The sequence below is a fragment of the Hyperoodon ampullatus genome (genome assembly GCF_949752795.1).
Source record: "Hyperoodon ampullatus genome assembly, chromosome: 2".
In the NCBI taxonomy this organism is placed as follows: Eukaryota; Metazoa; Chordata; class Mammalia; order Artiodactyla; family Ziphiidae; genus Hyperoodon; species Hyperoodon ampullatus.
In genome coordinates this window covers 176,069,302-176,086,157 of record NC_136915.1, presented here as the reverse complement: position 1 = coordinate 176,086,157, position 16,856 = coordinate 176,069,302, and the positions used below count along the sequence as shown (strand labels likewise).

The 16,856-nt window shown below is 39.4% G+C and overlaps 1 protein-coding gene across 1 annotated transcript; it reads right to left on the bottom strand.

The window, feature by feature from the left end:
* Positions 1 to 2,483: 2,483 nt before the first annotated feature.
* Positions 2,484 to 15,458, bottom strand: SDE2 (SDE2 telomere maintenance homolog; the record flags this gene model as incomplete). The annotated part of the gene is made up of 7 exons (XM_079727774.1): positions 2,484 to 2,806; positions 4,694 to 5,201; positions 6,900 to 7,020; positions 8,034 to 8,203; positions 8,528 to 8,639; positions 9,644 to 9,761; positions 15,339 to 15,458. The coding sequence occupies 7 exons, from the start codon at positions 15,456 to 15,458 to the stop codon at positions 2,585 to 2,587; spliced, it is 1,371 nt and encodes a 456-aa protein (XP_079583900.1). The 3' UTR covers positions 2,484 to 2,584.
* Positions 15,459 to 16,856: the final 1,398 nt, after the last annotated feature.

Sequence of the window (16,856 nt, the reverse complement as noted above, 5' to 3'; positions counted from 1 at the left end):
AGTCTCCCACTTTTACAGTTTTTAGTCCCTACTCTATACCTTGCCAGGCAGCTAGAACTCTGAAGGAAAAATTGCAAAAATTCCCTGATAAGAATTCAGGGAAATCACAGCTGCAGGAAAGTGAGGGAGGAGGCCCTGGAAGGCAGAGCCAGGATAGGTAAGCCAAAAATTCTGTCTACATTAACTCTGCCCCCTGAACCACACAGGCACAGGGCAGACTCTAAGCAGCAACTGAGATATGAGGTGCTGCCCACCTAGAAAAAGAGTTTAGGGTTTGAGTCCAGCCCAGTTATATGCCTAATAGGAAACAAACAAAGAGCAATACTCTTGAAGGCATATAACAGAAACCAGAATCTCTGTAAAATCATTCACCATATCCAAGATACAACCTAAAACTATTTGACATGCGAACAATCCGGAAAATGAGATCCATTTTCAAGAGAATCAACAAAGACTGAGCCTGAGATGATCCAAGTGTCAGAACAAGCAGACAGGGATTCTAAGGCTGCTTTTTCAAGTTTACGTGGAACATTCATCTAGACAGACCATACACTGTGTCATAATACAAGTCTCAATAAAATTAAAAGGACTGAAATCATAAACAGGCTATTTTCTGACCACAGTGGAATTAAAAGCAGAAACCAGTAACAATAAAATATTTAGGAGAAAAAACAAACATTTGTTCTATGTTATGCCATCCATAAAAATTAACTCAAATGGATTAAAGACTTGAACTTAAGACCTGAAACCATAAAACTCCTAGAAGAAAACATAGCGGTAAGCTCCTTGACATAGGTCTTGGCAATGATTTTTTTTCAATCTGACACTAAAAGCAACAAAAGCAAAAATAAACAAATGGGAATACATCAAACTAAAAAGCTTCTGCATAGCAAAGGAAACCATCAACAAAATGAAAAGGCAGTCTACTGAATGGGAGAAAATATTTGCTAATCATGTATCTGATAAGGCGCTAATATCCAAATACATAAAGAACTCATATAACTCAACAGCAAAAAAAACCAATCTGATAATAAAAATGGGCAGAAGATCTGAATACTTTTTTCCAAAGAAGACATACAGATGGCAAACAGGTACATGAAAAGCTGCTCTACATCATTAATGATCAGGGAAATACAAATCAAAACCAGAGTGAGATATCACCTCATACCTATTAGAATGGCTGTTATCAAAAAGACTAGAAGTAACAAGTGTTGGCAGGGATGTGGAGAGAAGGGAACCCTCCCTCATGCACTGTTGGTGGGCATGTGAATTGGTGCAGCTACTATGGAAAATAGTATGGAGGTTCCTCAAAAAATTAAAACTAGAACTACTATACAATATAGCAATTTCACTTCTAGGTATTTATCTGAGGAAAATGAAAACATTAACTTGAAAAGCTATATGCACCCCCATGTTCTCTGCAGCATTATTTATAATAGCCAAGATATGAAAACAACCTAAGTGTCCATCGATGGATGATAGATGAATGAAGATGTGGTAAATATATATGATGGAATATTATTCAGCTGTAACAAAGAAGTAAATCTTGCTATTTGCAACAACATGAATGGAACTTGAGGGCACTATGCTCAGTGAAATAAGTCAGATAAAGACAAATACTGTATGATCTCTCTTAAACGTGGAATTAAAAAAAATTTTTTTTAATTAAAAAAACCCCTCAAGCTGATAGATACAGAGAACTGATTGGTGGTTGTCAGAGGCAGGGGGATACAGGGTGGGAGAAATGGGTGAACTTTTTTTTAAAGTTTAAATAAATTGAAAGTTTAACATTTGCTAATCAGACAACATACTTCTAGATAATCCATGTGTCAAAGAATTCACAAGGAAGCTAGAAAATACTTGGAACTGAATGAAAATGAAAATACAACATATTAAAATTTTTGAGATGCAGCTAAAACAGTGCTTAAAGAAAAACTTACAGCTTTAAATATTTATACTAGAAAAAAAGTCTAAAATCAATGACCTAGGACTTACCTTAAGAAGATAAAAAGAGCAAAGTAAACCCAACCTAAAGAAACGAAATGATAAAGAGCAGAAATCAATGAAATTGAAAACAATTAAAAATCAACAAAGCCAAAAGTTGGCTCTGAAAACAGACCAACAAAACAATAAACTCCTAGCTAGACTGATCAAGAAGGAGAAAACAGAAATTACCAGTACCAGAATGAAAAAGAAGTTACCACTAGAGCTCCTAAAAGATGTTAAAAGGATAGAAAGGACTATTATGAATAACTTTATGTCCACAAATCTGACAACTGGGGTCAAATGGATAAATTCTTTGAAATTATAATTTACCTAAACGACCCAAGATGAAACCCAAACTCTGAACAGCCCTATATTTATTAAAGAAATAAGTTGTAAGAAACCTTCCCACAAAAAAAACTTCAGGCCCAGAGGGTTTCACAAATTAATTCTATAAATCTAATAATGAAAAAGAGGATAGTTAGAATTTGGTTATTAAAAAGTCACCTTTAATAGCAACAAGAATAATGCCCAAGAGTCAACGTTATACAGGTTGTAAGCGCTAGCCTATAAAGAAACAGGAAATCAGCTCCGATGAAATTCACTTCCTCTTCCCTTTCGAAGGCTTGGCAAATAAAGCTGGATCTATCTGCTCCTTTGCCAGTCCTCTGACAGAGAAGAGCCTCGCTGCCCGCTCCTGGAGAGTGCCCCCGCACTTCAATCCCCGGGCCGTGAGTTCACACTTGAGCTTCTCCAAACCCAGCAACTCCACTTCTGCAACAGAGCTGAACGCCAGTAAATCTACAGTTTCCTGACCAATATCCTGAGAAGAAGAAAAAGAAAGAAAAATTTTAAATAGGTCCATTCCTCTGAATAAAACTTTTTTCAATTGTCATCGACCTTCTGTTTTTCAAGAAATCTTCATTTAATATGCCATATCTTACTACTGAATTGTAATAATCATGTTATTCTCTACACATTGTCAACACATATAATTAATATTAATTTTTTAATCTATATACTTAGAAACAAGTATTCAGAAGAGTAACAAGTTATAGAATTTCTGAACAGATTCTTAATATTACTTTTCTTTGATTTTTCCAGTAAAAATTCAAACAGCAAAATGTACCTCACCTACCCCCATACTATGACCAGAGAAAAGAGCAGCACCCTCTAAAGCCTCATTTTAATGAGATTCCTATGCCTGTGAATCTACTAACCCCATAATCCTAAGCTTTCTATTTTAATCAAATAACTGTGATTATCAAAGTTCTCACTTATATAACTTGACAAATTTAAATGCTGTTCAAAAGACTTGCAACTGTTCTATCCACCAAGTACCTTTATAGACTTTTAAGACAAAATTAAATACTTTGTTTAAAATTAAATACTTGTAATGAGAGGTGCTCTGCAAAGAATGAAAACATTCACCACCTAGGGTTTTTTTTAAAAAACATATTCAAAGGTCAGTAATTTTCTCTCACAGCAAGTTGTTTTTTAAAAATATTGAAGAGCTCTAGGGACAAGCTATCATTCTAGGTGATCTTTAAAAAAAAAAAAAAAGTCCATTTTGTTAAGATTTCTGGAGTGAATCTTGGCTTCTTTATATATGGCCAAATCCTAAACCACCACTTATGTGTCTTTGGAGAATCACACATGGTTGTACATGATTATTATGAATACAACAGCTACAACTACATCAAGAACAAAATTTCCACAGTTAAAAGCTCAAAGATTGAAAGTCAAATCAGGTTTTATTCTATTTTCCTTTCTTCATTTTTCCAAGACTTTGGTTAGGATAAACTCCTAGCATATATGAGTAACATAAAAGCTACATGCTTGTAACTCCAGAGATGGTGTAAGGGTCAATTTAAAGCCCTCAGCATAAAAAATTTCACTATCTTCCCTAGAAAGGGCAATATGTGCATTTTTGCTGATTTAACCAGCACCAGTAGGGAAAGTGCTGGTTAAATAAATAATGATAGGCTTTGTGTTTACCAAAGAAGCCAAGTAGTTCAGGTTTCATCTATCCTAAAAAGCAAATCATTAGACTGAAGAGTAAACATTAAAGATTTTTGCTGGAAGTAAGTCCACTAAAGGCAGCAAATAACTAGTTAAGGAAAAGCATGCACAATGAAAATAAATTTTTAAAAGGTTGAGTGTGGGGCTTAAGATTTAATGATAAATTAAAAAGGAGCTGCTCCTCTTCTACAGGAAAGATCTTCACATCCAACTGACAACTGTGCTCAACAGTAACTCACATGAGAAAGAAAAACTAAGTAACTAGAAATTTAGAGACAGGAAAATAAGCACATTTTATCAAAGCTAAAAATGCCATCTATCATAATATGCCTTATTAGTGCATGTGTTATTAAGAAAGAATAACAATACCAATTAAACTATAACGTGATATATATCCAAATTCAGAGGTATTAAAACGTGAAAAACGTGCACTTAGAATTGATGAAATATGGAACCAAGGACACCACCTAGTGGCAAAATAATACCAATTCCAGAGCTTTAAAAAAAAAAAAAACTAAGGATTTTTCGGGGGAACATGGCAAGCTTCACCATCATCTGTACTTCTGATTATTAAACAAGCCTTTCCACTAAGCAGCTGATGGGAAAAAGCACATCTTTTCATTTTAACGACTTACTACAGAGATTAAACTGATTTGGCTTCAGACGTCAACCCCCCAAATTTACTTACTGTGTTTCCTGACTGGCTTTCCTCCAGCTGGGCAATAGGTATGTTTTCCCTGTCTCCTCCAGGGGCTCCCTTGGCAGCTCTTTCCCCATCAGTCGTTTCTTTGGTGTCCTGCTCCTTATTCAGTCCAACTCCAGCTGCTTCCTTTTCTAAGGGTTCTTTACTCTCTGCCTCATTTTTCTCCTGGGTTTTCTCTGTTTCTATAGCCATCTTCCTTTCCATGTACTCCTGGGTAGATGCCTCTCCCAGCTCAGCAGCATACAAGTCTTCTGAAATACCATTCCCAGAGTCCGTCACAGGGGTCTGTAGTTTTTCTCGTGATCTAGAGTCTGCACTCAATACTCTTGCCCGCTGAGAGCTACTAGGAAATTCGGCTGCCATCTCCACACCATCACTGCCATTTCTGGGAACGTGAAAGCTCATTCCTGAAGTACTAGGTGCTTCTGCACTGTCATCGTCGGAGCTCTCAGAGCCAGATCCTTCTGCAGTCTCTAGTCCTTCCATGCCCAACCTATTAGAAGCAACAAAAAGGTTTAACACCATTTACAGCTTCTACTTAAAAAAAAAAAAAAAAAAGAGTTGCAGTTTGTCCAGGAAACAGACTCTGAATAAAGGTATCAGCTAGCTTGAGATGGAGAGTAGGTGAGTTTCAGAACAAGATATTCCAGAGGTATAAAACGAAAAAAAACTTCAGTGAGACTGGAAGCAACATGCCAAAGATCCAACAGGATCTCTTTTTAAAAACTGTGACTCTCTTAAAACAAACTGGTTTTGCTTAAAACTTTTTTGCCCAATACTGTATGAATTTTAACTGTTGGAAATTAGATAAAATAATAAACAGTTAAAAGAAAATCCTGGGAATTCCCTGGCGGTCCAGTGGTTAGGACTCCAAGTTTCCACTGCAGGGGGCACAGGTTCGATCCTTGGTCGAGGAACTAAGATCCCGCATGTCACATGGCGTGGCCAAAAAAAAGGAAAGAAAATCCTGTTTTATTCATAATTGCCCAAAACTGGAAACTACCCAAACTTCTAACAGCTAGAGAATGGATGATAAACAAATTGTGGTACAGCCATATCAGGCAACAATACTTGGCAATAGAAAGGAACAAACTACTGATACATATAATACCATCTGTGGATCTCGAAAGCATTATTGTAAGTGAAAGCAGCAGACATAATGACATTCTGGAAAAGACAAAACCATATGAACAAACATCACACCAGTGATCAGGGGTTGCCAGGAATGGAGGTGGGGGAAGAAAATTAACTGCAAAGGGACACGTGGGAACTTCTTAGGGTGATGAAAATATTCCATAGCTTGATTTTGGTGATGGTTACATGACTGTGTATTATAAAATTTTAAAAACTTGTACAACTGCTCAAAAAGGGTGAATTTTACCATACATAAATTATACCACAATAAACCTGGCTTGAAAAAAACAAACCCACAGGAAATACTATTATCTTTTCTCTCAGGAACATTTAATTCACATTTCAGAAAGAACACAAAAAATTCTATGCTGGACTCACAGAGTTACATGGTGTTTAGTTAATAATTATCTTTCTATCCCCAAAGGGGAAGCCAACAATGAAACCAAGATCCATTTGCACTTATCATATTCTAGAACTCGGCCCAAGGGAACTGAGCTGGTAACCAGAGGACCAACTGGGAAGGGTGGGAGAACTGTAAGAAGAATGGATAAGAAAAAGTATTGTTGTGCTTTTCACCTGCAAGTGCAAAACTGGTGAAGAGAGGTCTGGCAAAGTGACCAAAGACCTCAGTGATGACTACGAAAAACCACAGAGAAAACAGAACAACCTGGAAAGTAAAGCCATGGCTTCCACCTGGAATTTCTGAAAGTTAACTCTTTCAACACCTAACAGTAATTCAAGTATAAAGCTATTTTTATGTGATTTTCCACTGTAAGGAAAAAAATTATCCTTTAGATTCTATGAATGGCACTTATGGCAGAAACCATTACTAATGTATACAATGTGAGAATCACTGAAACCTGAACTGAAGCACTCTGGAAAATTTCTGAGCTTCCATCAGACTTTACTTAAAAGTATGTTTATTTCAGGTAGATAAGAAAAAAATATAGTAGGTAAGTTTCAGAACAAGATATTCCAGAGGGATAAACAGAAAGAAAAAAAAATTTTTTTCTTCAGTTCTCAAAGATCTATTTGAAATGAAAATGAACATACTTACCAAAAGCATTTCCTTTTCTCTGCACTGGCTGCTTTGTCTGTTTTTGATTTGTTAGGCCGTTTCCGACTCTCACGGATTTCTGCCGATACCGATACCGTCTTGCTGGAGGCAGCCTGCATACCTAACCAGACATTTTAACAACTCAGTTTCTGCTATCAGGACTAAGTTCAATTAAAGAATTTATAAATAATCTGAATTGCAAAAACAGCTGCAATCTAAAGCTCTAGATTTAAATTTCTTAACATACCAAAAGTTAATCCAGTTAAAATGAGACTAATCTCAAATTTACACAGATTTAAGATAAGCACTCTGGCTCTTGAACCGGACTTTTTTTTTTTTTTTTTTTTTTTTTGCTGTATGCGGGCCTCTCACTGTTGTGACCTCTCCCGTTGCGGAACACAGGCTCCGGATGCACAGGTTCAGCGGCCATGGCTCACGGGTCCAGCCGCTCCACGGCAATGGGATCTTCCCAGACCGGGGCACGAACCCGCGTCCCCTGCATTGGCAGGCGGACTCTCAACCACTGTGCCACCAGGGAAGCCCTTGAACCGGATTTTTAAAGCACCATGTCCAATTTGTAATTTTGAGGCTGACAGATTCATACCTATCTCTCCTCAAACCTAAGGATTCATCCCCTTGTGCTTGTAATTTGCATACAACTGTCTTTCCCTTGTTATGCCATAACCCTTTTGATGGAAAAGACTCCTTCTTATTCAATTGAATGCACAATAGCCCTAGCATAATGCTTTGGATGCTAAAAACATAAAAGTTAATGAAAATCATTCTCATTAAAAACCGTGTTTCAAAAAAGGGACCTAAAACTGGATGCAAAATGTTGGGGTCTAGGCACCTCCTGAAGACTTAGCTTATTCCCATGAAGCACAAAAAGTATTCTTACCTGGGGCCCAGGAGCCCACAAAGTTCAGGGGTCAAGTATGTCAAATGTTGTGTGAGTGTATGGGTTTTTTCCCTGGGTTGTAAGATATACTGTATTCATTACTGAGGGGAGAAATTCCACAGCTTCATCAGTTTCTCAGAAGTCTGTAACCCAAAAAGGCTTAAGAACTGCCCTCTGTGCGGAACAGCTGGCTCCAGGGACGCCTGCTGATGGCACTAAGGAATCCTCATTCTCACCTCGGAGGACGGAATCCTCCAGACGCTCGGCCATCTCATGGCACTGCTGCTGGTAGTCGGGGCTGGTGAAGCAGTGCCTGGGTTCTGCAAGCTTCCGCTGCAGTCGTTCCAGGCGCTTTTGCTCCCTTTCAGCTTCTCGCTCGGCTTGTTGTTTTACCCATTCAGCCATTCTGGGGATGGGAGAGAAGAGATGTAACTGAATGGCTATACTATACACATGTGTTTTTATACATAAAACACCCCACCCAGACAAATTAATGCACTCTTGTTCATACTGTGATATTCCCTCAGAAAGGTGTGCCATGCTTACTACTAGCATACTGTTATGGACTTGACTAAAACCCAAAGATAATTGTTAAATTACAGGAAAAGTTAAATCTGATAACAAATTAGAGCATAAGTATTTCAGGTTTACATTTCTGATATGCATGGCATGTGTACAATGATAGAAAAGTATGTTTCTTAAAAAAAATAAAAACAGGTGGGCATCTTACGCTTTTTCGTGATTGACATCTCGCAGTCTCCTTCCACTGAGATCCCGGCAAGCTTCTCGATTGGTTGTCTTCTCAATCTGAGCACCAAGTGCTCGGAGCATAGACCCAAAACCTGAGCAAATATGTTTGGAGAAAGCAGGTTAAAAAAGTGTTCAAGGATGGACAAAAGCCAAATTTGTGAAAATAGTATTATATCGCAAGACTACAGGTGATCTCTACTTTCTTTTCAGTTTTAAAGGAAATGTACATCAAGGTTCTAACCCAGGTAGCAAAGGTAAGAGTACTGATAAACTTGATTCAATCTCATGCTTTTTACACTTCCTCTTATACTTCTGCAATATTGTATCAATACCTGCACCACTGGGCTATTTTAGAGGGCTTTACCTAGTGCCAGAAATCCCAAGATTCCACGATTAAGAATTTTAAAAATTATATGGTGAGATTTTGCAAGGAGGCCATTTTAAGCTGTCACTGGCTGATACGACAAGCTTCATTCTTACTGACACAATTTCCAACAGCAGGATGATTAGAATCTGAAATGTTAGCTCTTTGAAAACCAAACCGAATCACCACAGATTCTGAGAAAGCCTAAGGATTATATGTTAGTGCATCAGGAGAAATACCAAGAACGGTTCATATTCAGTTTTTGCTCTTGTAGTTTCTTTTTTCTCTTCTAAGATGAGTTACTACAACCAGGACCTTAATCTACCTCAATCTGTAAATGGTTGTATTTCATAAAGTGACTTTACACCTCCCTTGGAACTACAATAACTAGGCAAAAATCTTGAGAAAAGCACAAGGAGATTTGACTGTTTTGACACTCGTCTGCAAACTGGACAGAGTAACAACCACCTCTCTTCATCTAATCCTCCCTAGAGCTTGAGAGCCTAGGGTGTCTAAGAGTGATCCAACTGGAGAAGGTGGGAATTTTATCATACGGTATCTACCTCAAAAAGAATAAAAGAGAAAATATGCAAAATTAGATAAGCAAACAAAGGATTTCACAAGGCAAATCGAGGCTGGTACATTACAGACACCAAGGAGTTTGTTAATTTAATACATATGGCTACAGAACGCAGATGTGTTACAACTAAGCCATCAACATTCGTGTCCTACCTCCTTTTCCACCACGAAGTCTGGGTTCCAAACTGTAAACAGCTCCATGCTGCACTGTGTCACTGGTGTTAACGAGTGATCCATTGCATTTCACAAAGTAGCATTCCACTGGAATATCCTAGAGACAAGTTCGGGGTTTTTTCAATGCTGTTTATGAGACAATACAAGTTTCTTGCAGGAAGGGACCTAGCTTATCTTTTTATTACTCCAGTTATAAGGAGATACTGTGTGTTCAATTAATATTTGTTGAATTGCAAAAATGGAAACTACTAAAAGAAAAAACTCATTTTGTATGATGTATTCTAGGTACGATTTCTTCCTAATACTTAATCATGATATACAGAAGAACTTTCTGCCTTTTGGGTGAAAATTAAAACTGCTCTCGGGACTTCCCTGGTGGTCCAGTGGCTAAGACTCCACACTCCCAGTGCAGGGGGCCCAAGTTCGATCTCTGGTTAGGGAACTAGATCCCACACGCCACAGCTAAGAGTTCGCACGCCACAACTAAAGATACTGCATGATGCAACTTAAAAAAAAGATCCCGAATGCTGCAAAAGCCCGCATGCAGCAATGAAGATCCCATGTGCCGCAACTAAGACAGGCACAGCCAAATAAATAAATAAATGTTAAAAAAAAAAAAAAAAACCCAGAAACAAAAAACCTGCCTTTTCTCCTTCTCTAATAGGAAATAGGGGTCAAGGTAGAAGTCTATTCGGTGCTCAGATCTAGTAACTCTGAAGGTCCCATTTCCTCCGACTTTTTAAAACAGGTAGTATCAAGTTGAACACTGAGTGGCCCCAAGTTTAAAAGTGACATCTTGAAAAGTGTAGACAGGGATAAGAAGAGAGGAGAGGAGGAGACAAAAGTATGATTTTTAATATACTACCTATATAAGCTTTAACAGCTTTAGGACCAGCTGGCAGTTGGTGCCTCATCTCTTCTGCCAGCATCCCCCTGAGTTCCAGCCAATCACTGCAGAAGCCCAAGTACACTCCCCCAAACCCACTCTATGTATTTCCAAAAAATTCTCAGATCAAATGATGAAAAGAAAATATAAAAACTGTAAGTCTTTCTAAACAAGTTTCTAATGCCATAAAATGAGACAAGAGAGGAGTATTCTCCAAAGTTATATGGAACTTAGGAGGTTGACAATTAAATCTGCAACAAGAAGAAAAGAGAGATCTAAATAGGAATAGAAAAGAAAAATGCATTGCCGGCAACTTCCTGAAGTGGAAACTATGAACATTCATTCTGAACCACATCATACAGCTATTTCAATGGGACCCATTCATTCATTCAGCAAATATTAAGTACCTACTATTTGCCAGGTACTTTTCAAGTGTTGGAATACTACCATGAATACTACAGTGAATATAGATCCTGCCTCATGAAGCTAACATTCTAGTGGGGGAAGACAAATTATGTGTCATGTCAAGTGGTGATATGCAGGGTAAAGGGGATAAGATACGTGGATGGGTGTGGTGGTAATCTATTTAATATATATAGTCAAGGAAAGCCTCTCTGATCAAGTGACATTGGAGCGGAGAATTAAAGAAAGTGAGAGAATGAGCCATGTGACTATCTGGGGGAACAGCATTCCAGACAGAGACAAGAGCAAACGCAACAGGAATGAACTTAGAGCATTCAAGGAACAACACAGCCAATGAGGCTAGAATGAAGTGCACAAAAGGGGAGTGATAAGGCCTTCAAAACCATTGTAAGGACTCTGGATGTTACTCTGAATAAAACTATTGTAGAGTTTTGAACAAAGTGAGATCTGAGTCATGCTCTTAAAGTATCACTCTAGCTGTTAAACTGAAAGTAAGACTATAGAAGCAGAGAGATCATTGAGAAGCTATTGTGATAATCCAGGTAAGAAATGAAGGCTATTTGTACCAGGGCAGTAGTGGCAGAGATGATGAGAAATGTGAGATTCTGAGGATACTCTGAAGGTAAAGGCAACAGGATTTGCTAATGCTCTGGGTGAAGGGAGTGAGATCAATAGAGGAATTAGAGATGATTCCAAAAATCTGGTTTGATAAATGGGAAAATGGAGTTGTCATTTATTAAGAGGGAAAAGGAAGTTTGAGGGAGAAAATCAGTCTCATCTCAGATATTTTACTTTGAGGTGTTTATTGCACAGCCAGATGGAGATGCCGAGTAGACTGGTGGCTATACAAGTGTGGAGTGTGGGGAAGAGGTCTGCACTGGGGAGTTACATTTGAAAGTTGTCGGCATACTGATGATAGTTAAAGCCATGAGTATGGATGAAAGCACTGGGATGAGGGAGGGGCCCCTCCAAGATTAGAGTTCAGGGTGATGAGGAGGAAGCTGTAAAAGACTGGAAAGGAGAGGTCAGTGAGGTGGAAGAGAACTGAGAGTGGTATCTGGACAAGTGAGCAAAGTGTACTCCGGCGGGGAATGGTCAATTGTGCAAACCGGCACTGACAGACAAAACAAGATGAAAACTGCAAACTGATCACTGGATAGGGCAACATAGAAGATACTGACCAGTATGACAAAGAGCTGTTCTGTTGGAGTGATGGCAACAAAAAAGCCTAACTAGAGTGGGTTCTAAAGGAGAAAACTTTTATGTTCAAGAATATTTTTTTATAAAGAAAATCAGAGAAAATAAGGTGATAGCTAGAAGAGATGTGGGCTCACGTTTGCGCACTGGTAGGAATGATGCTGTAAAAAGGGTAAACACTGGAAAATACAGGGGAGAAAGAACTAATGTCAAAATAAGTCTGTCAGTAGGTGAGGGGGAGGGGTTACTGTACAAAGTAGAAGATAATTGCAAATTATTTGTAAAATAATGACAGTTCATCCACAGTAACAGACAAGAAGGCTGAATATACAGCAGGTACCTACCAGAGGCACTGGTGTGACGATGCAGAAATTCTCTCTTTACTGCTTGAGTACAAAGTATGGTCCTTGGGATGGAAGAAGTCTTGGAGATTTAAAGAGAGAAGATGTGAAAAAGTAATCTAGGAGAGTGAAAGAGTGATGAACTGAGCAGTGCCTCTCAACCCTTTTCACACCATGGTATACACAAATGATATTTGGATGACACTCTAGGGAAAATGAGCAAAGCTACTGAAGATGTGTTGAGATCCTGGGTTCTGTCCAGCTGCCCAAGGACTACTTAGATCAATATTCTCAGCAGTCCTGCAACCCAGTGGAAGCATGCTCTGGGTTAGAGAAATACAGTAGAAATGTCAAGCACCACTAAGTTTGGTGTTTATGAATTTGTAGTGAGACTGGTTTGCGTGATTAGTTGCCCTACCACAGTCGCTGCCCAGATGCCAGGTAAAATAGGTGGAGAGTTGGATTTAAATTGACTGGAGTTTTCCCAGGCAAATATGATACCAGGAGACAGGAGCAAAAGAGCTCAGGCTGTATGCAATGATGTGATTAACATGAAGGACTATTCTTGCCTATAAAATGCTGTCCACTTTAAAGAGCTGTAAAAATTAAATGAGACACGTAATATACCTCCTATATGTTTAATGTTTATAAATTAAAAGCTACTTTAGCTTCTTTTAATATCTTATATATCCAATGGGTATGGTATTTCTAAAATCCTAAATAACTTTAAAAGACTTTAACATGAAGGCTGAAAGATTATACATCATGCATCATACTTCATTTCCAAACAGAACTGCTTATTTAACGAGACAACTGATGAACAAAATTGCATTTTCTACTTGTTAAGATTCTTGTCAGTTAATAATCACTAGTAGAAAAAAATAACAAAGAAAATTTACAATCAATTTAACTGTTTTTAACCATTATAAAGCATTTCAAGCAGAAAGTATTACGTGTGTCTTAGGCCAATCAGCCAAAGGCCACCAGAAACAACATATAGTTCAACAACTCAAATTTCTTGACTCACTACAAGAGACAGACTGCACACCAGAGGAATCATGAGGTGTCTCACCAACAAATAAAAAGATATAGTTATTATAGGATTGGGGGCGGATGGAATTTAGGTAAAATTTAAATGAAACAATGTTTTGAGAGGCTCACAATAAAGCAGGGCTGTGTGTATTAAGGGTCAACATCAGGTCTAGACTGTGAAGGAGATCCAGGCTCCTCTTTCCTCGGAAACTACAAAGTTAAGATAAATGTGGAATGTTGTGCCCAGAAACCCCTAATCTGAAGCTCTGCACCTGGGAAATCAAGAGTGCTTCTCTACATCAAAGTGACATAGATTCTCAAGGTAAGAGTGGGATGCTTCTTACTGATAAAACTTCCAACAGCAGTTTATTCTTATAATCTCTGATTTTTGAGGTAAGGTTTCACAAAGACTAAAAAAGAAGCAGACTTTCAAGGAAGTCATTATGACATTTCATCACTGTACCATGTCCTTGGGAGAAACACTGTTTCCTATTAACTTTGCAGCTAGCTTTATCTGTGTATTATCCCAGCCTGATTTTTACTTTATCAGGTAGAGCTAACACTAACTTTATCATGTGTCAGAATAGTTCTGTTTTAAAAGGCATAAGCATGAACTTGAGCTATTTTTATTCGTTCCAGTGTCTCATCAAATGCCCTTTTGTAAGTTTTGTGTTTTTGTTCATATTTGTTATGGCCATGTGTCTTAGGTATATGAATGAATCCATTCGTTTATATTTCTTGCTTATTTTAAATTATTTTTTCCAAGACTCCTCATAATTAAGATCTTATTTTTTTCTGGTCTCATTTTGGATCAACTGTCAGTAAGTCTGAAAACTGGTCATCAGATAAAAGTTATTTTCAGAGATATTAAAATCCAACTATTTTGGAAAATATTTCCCCATTCAGATGGTAAAAACATTTCTGACAGCTTTTAAACTGGACTGAAGTCTAGGAAGAAAAATGAGGAAACTGAAAAACCACATTATTTGCAAACAGACACTGCTTCTTCATGGAACCAATCCAAGTAAAGATTTGGTTTAGACTGCAGTGTTAACGTGTTAATAGGAGATCAAATGTCAAAATTAAAATTAGATTCACTGAGACCAGCATATTCTTTAAATAACTGAATAGGTTTAATATCTTATACTTGGTAAAAGCTTGTTGACTTGATAATTAAGTAAACCACACATGTAACTTTAGAAGTCAATGACAGGTTTTCAAAAATATGCCTGGGCAAATAAGAGCATCATAATGATTAGTGAAAACATCTACATGACAGGCCCTAAGAATCATGCCCTCGACATGACCTATGTGAGTGCTTGGCCCCGACCAGTGACCAGATAAATCCATTTCCTTCCCAACCATCCTTTGGCCTGGGTTTGGATATGACATACTTCTCTAGGTTGGAGCTAAGAGGGTTGTGTTATCAGTGGACAAAAAATGCACGTCACATAAGCACAGAGCGAACGTAAGGAAATGAGCCTTAAAAATCATCTGGTCCAACTGCCTCATTTACGGATGAAGAGAATACCAAAGTGTATTCTGTTAGTCCAGACTGAGGGCCGGACTAAACGCCCGTGAGCGGAGGGGTTTTTCTCCCTTCTGTGAGACAAAACCACCACAAAACAAAAGCAAAGGCAGGCCTCAGCATCAGTTTGAAGCACCTTAAAACCCTAACCCTCAGCCTCAAAAACTGAGAACCCCAAAGAACAGACGTGCCCCCGACAGACCCTCACCGCACCTAATCCTGCCCCTGTCCTGCTTTCCCATTCCTTCCAGGAACCACAAACCTCACCTGATCTTGGCAGTGTCGGTGGATAAAATCGCGTACGGAGCGCGGGGCCGAGGTACACCACACCGCCTTGCACCCGAAGCTGGGGCCCCGAAGCCACACCAGGGCCGCAGTCTCCGCCATTTCACCCAGTCGCCGAATCTCAAGACTCCCAGAAGCGCTAAGCGCCACCACCAGCTTGGCCTATCTTGATGACGTTAAGCTCGCCCTCCAGCGCCCCGCCCCTCACATCTTCCGCTTGTCCCGTTCCTCCCCTGGGGATAGTCACGTGACTTGGGACGGCCGAGCCTGCTGCCTGGGGGAGGGGAACAGGAAGAGTCTGGCAGAGGCAGATAAGACCGCGGAGCACCCGGGCGAGGCGTTGCTAGGAGAAGTTGCTAGGGCGGGGCTCCAGGGACTCTCTATAAAAGGCTAGCGCTGGGTTAGGTTTCGAGCGTTCTGGCTGTAAGCGATAAGTCGGTAACTAAGCACCTCCCTGTGCCGCAGGCTTTGGCCCTTTTCCTCAAGTCTGTGTAGTTATTTTTGGGTCGCAGGGAATCGTGGCCTGAGAAGGCGCTGCTCCCTGGGGGCGTGAGGAGGGAAGCTTCAGTCCCGGAAGCGGTTTTGGGGGGCTGCTTCCTCGGCTCTGGGGAGCTCCCCCAACCCTAGGGGCAAGGGAAACAGAGGTCGGGAGGTTTCTAAACAACAGCCCTGGGCGGTTTTTTCCTCCCGGTTTACCAAGCATTCTCTTCCTTTGCGGAAACTGCCAACCTCTCGGTTTCTGCCAGCCACGCTCAGTTTATTCGTACTTCCGCCTGTTTGCGCTCTGCGTTAGCTTCACTTCAGCTCTGTTTTCAAAATATTTCACAGCAAGTGGGCCCTTGTGAAAGGCAGTGGCAGGAGTGACGCTTATAGAAATGCTGCTTCGAAAAACCCTGCCGTAACTTTCATTCCGCACCATGGAAACACACTCGCACACATTTGCATAGCCTAACTTTAAGGCTCTGGGAATCCGAAGGAGTCCCTTCATATTTAATATGCTGAGATTATGGTATTTCTAAAATCCCGAAAAATATAAAGGCGACGAGTGTGAAGATAGGAGGGTTCTTAGGAGATATCTGCGCCTGTTAAACACAGATATATCCGCCCACAGAATCGACTTCTCTGCCGCTCAGGTACTTGGCAAATGAAACTCTGCTGAAGGGAAAGCAACAAAAAAATTCAGAAATCATTTTAACTGTGGCGGTATGAACAACCATAAAATTTCAAGGCCTCTGAAGTTATAGACTCTGTTACCTTTATTTCACTTACACAGGAGGAAAAATGAGAAAGTGCCTCCATGGGGGTGCCAGGAAATAAAGAAAAATTACACAAAATAACAAAGATGCGGTGCTAGAGACCAGTGTTTTGCAAAGAGGGTGACATGGTGACCCTGGAGTCAGTAAATGTCTCACTAAGTATGTATCTTTCTAATAAGGGAAGTCCACATTGTTTATTACTAACATTATATCTAGTCCTTCCAAAACCTGAAGTCTGAATGAA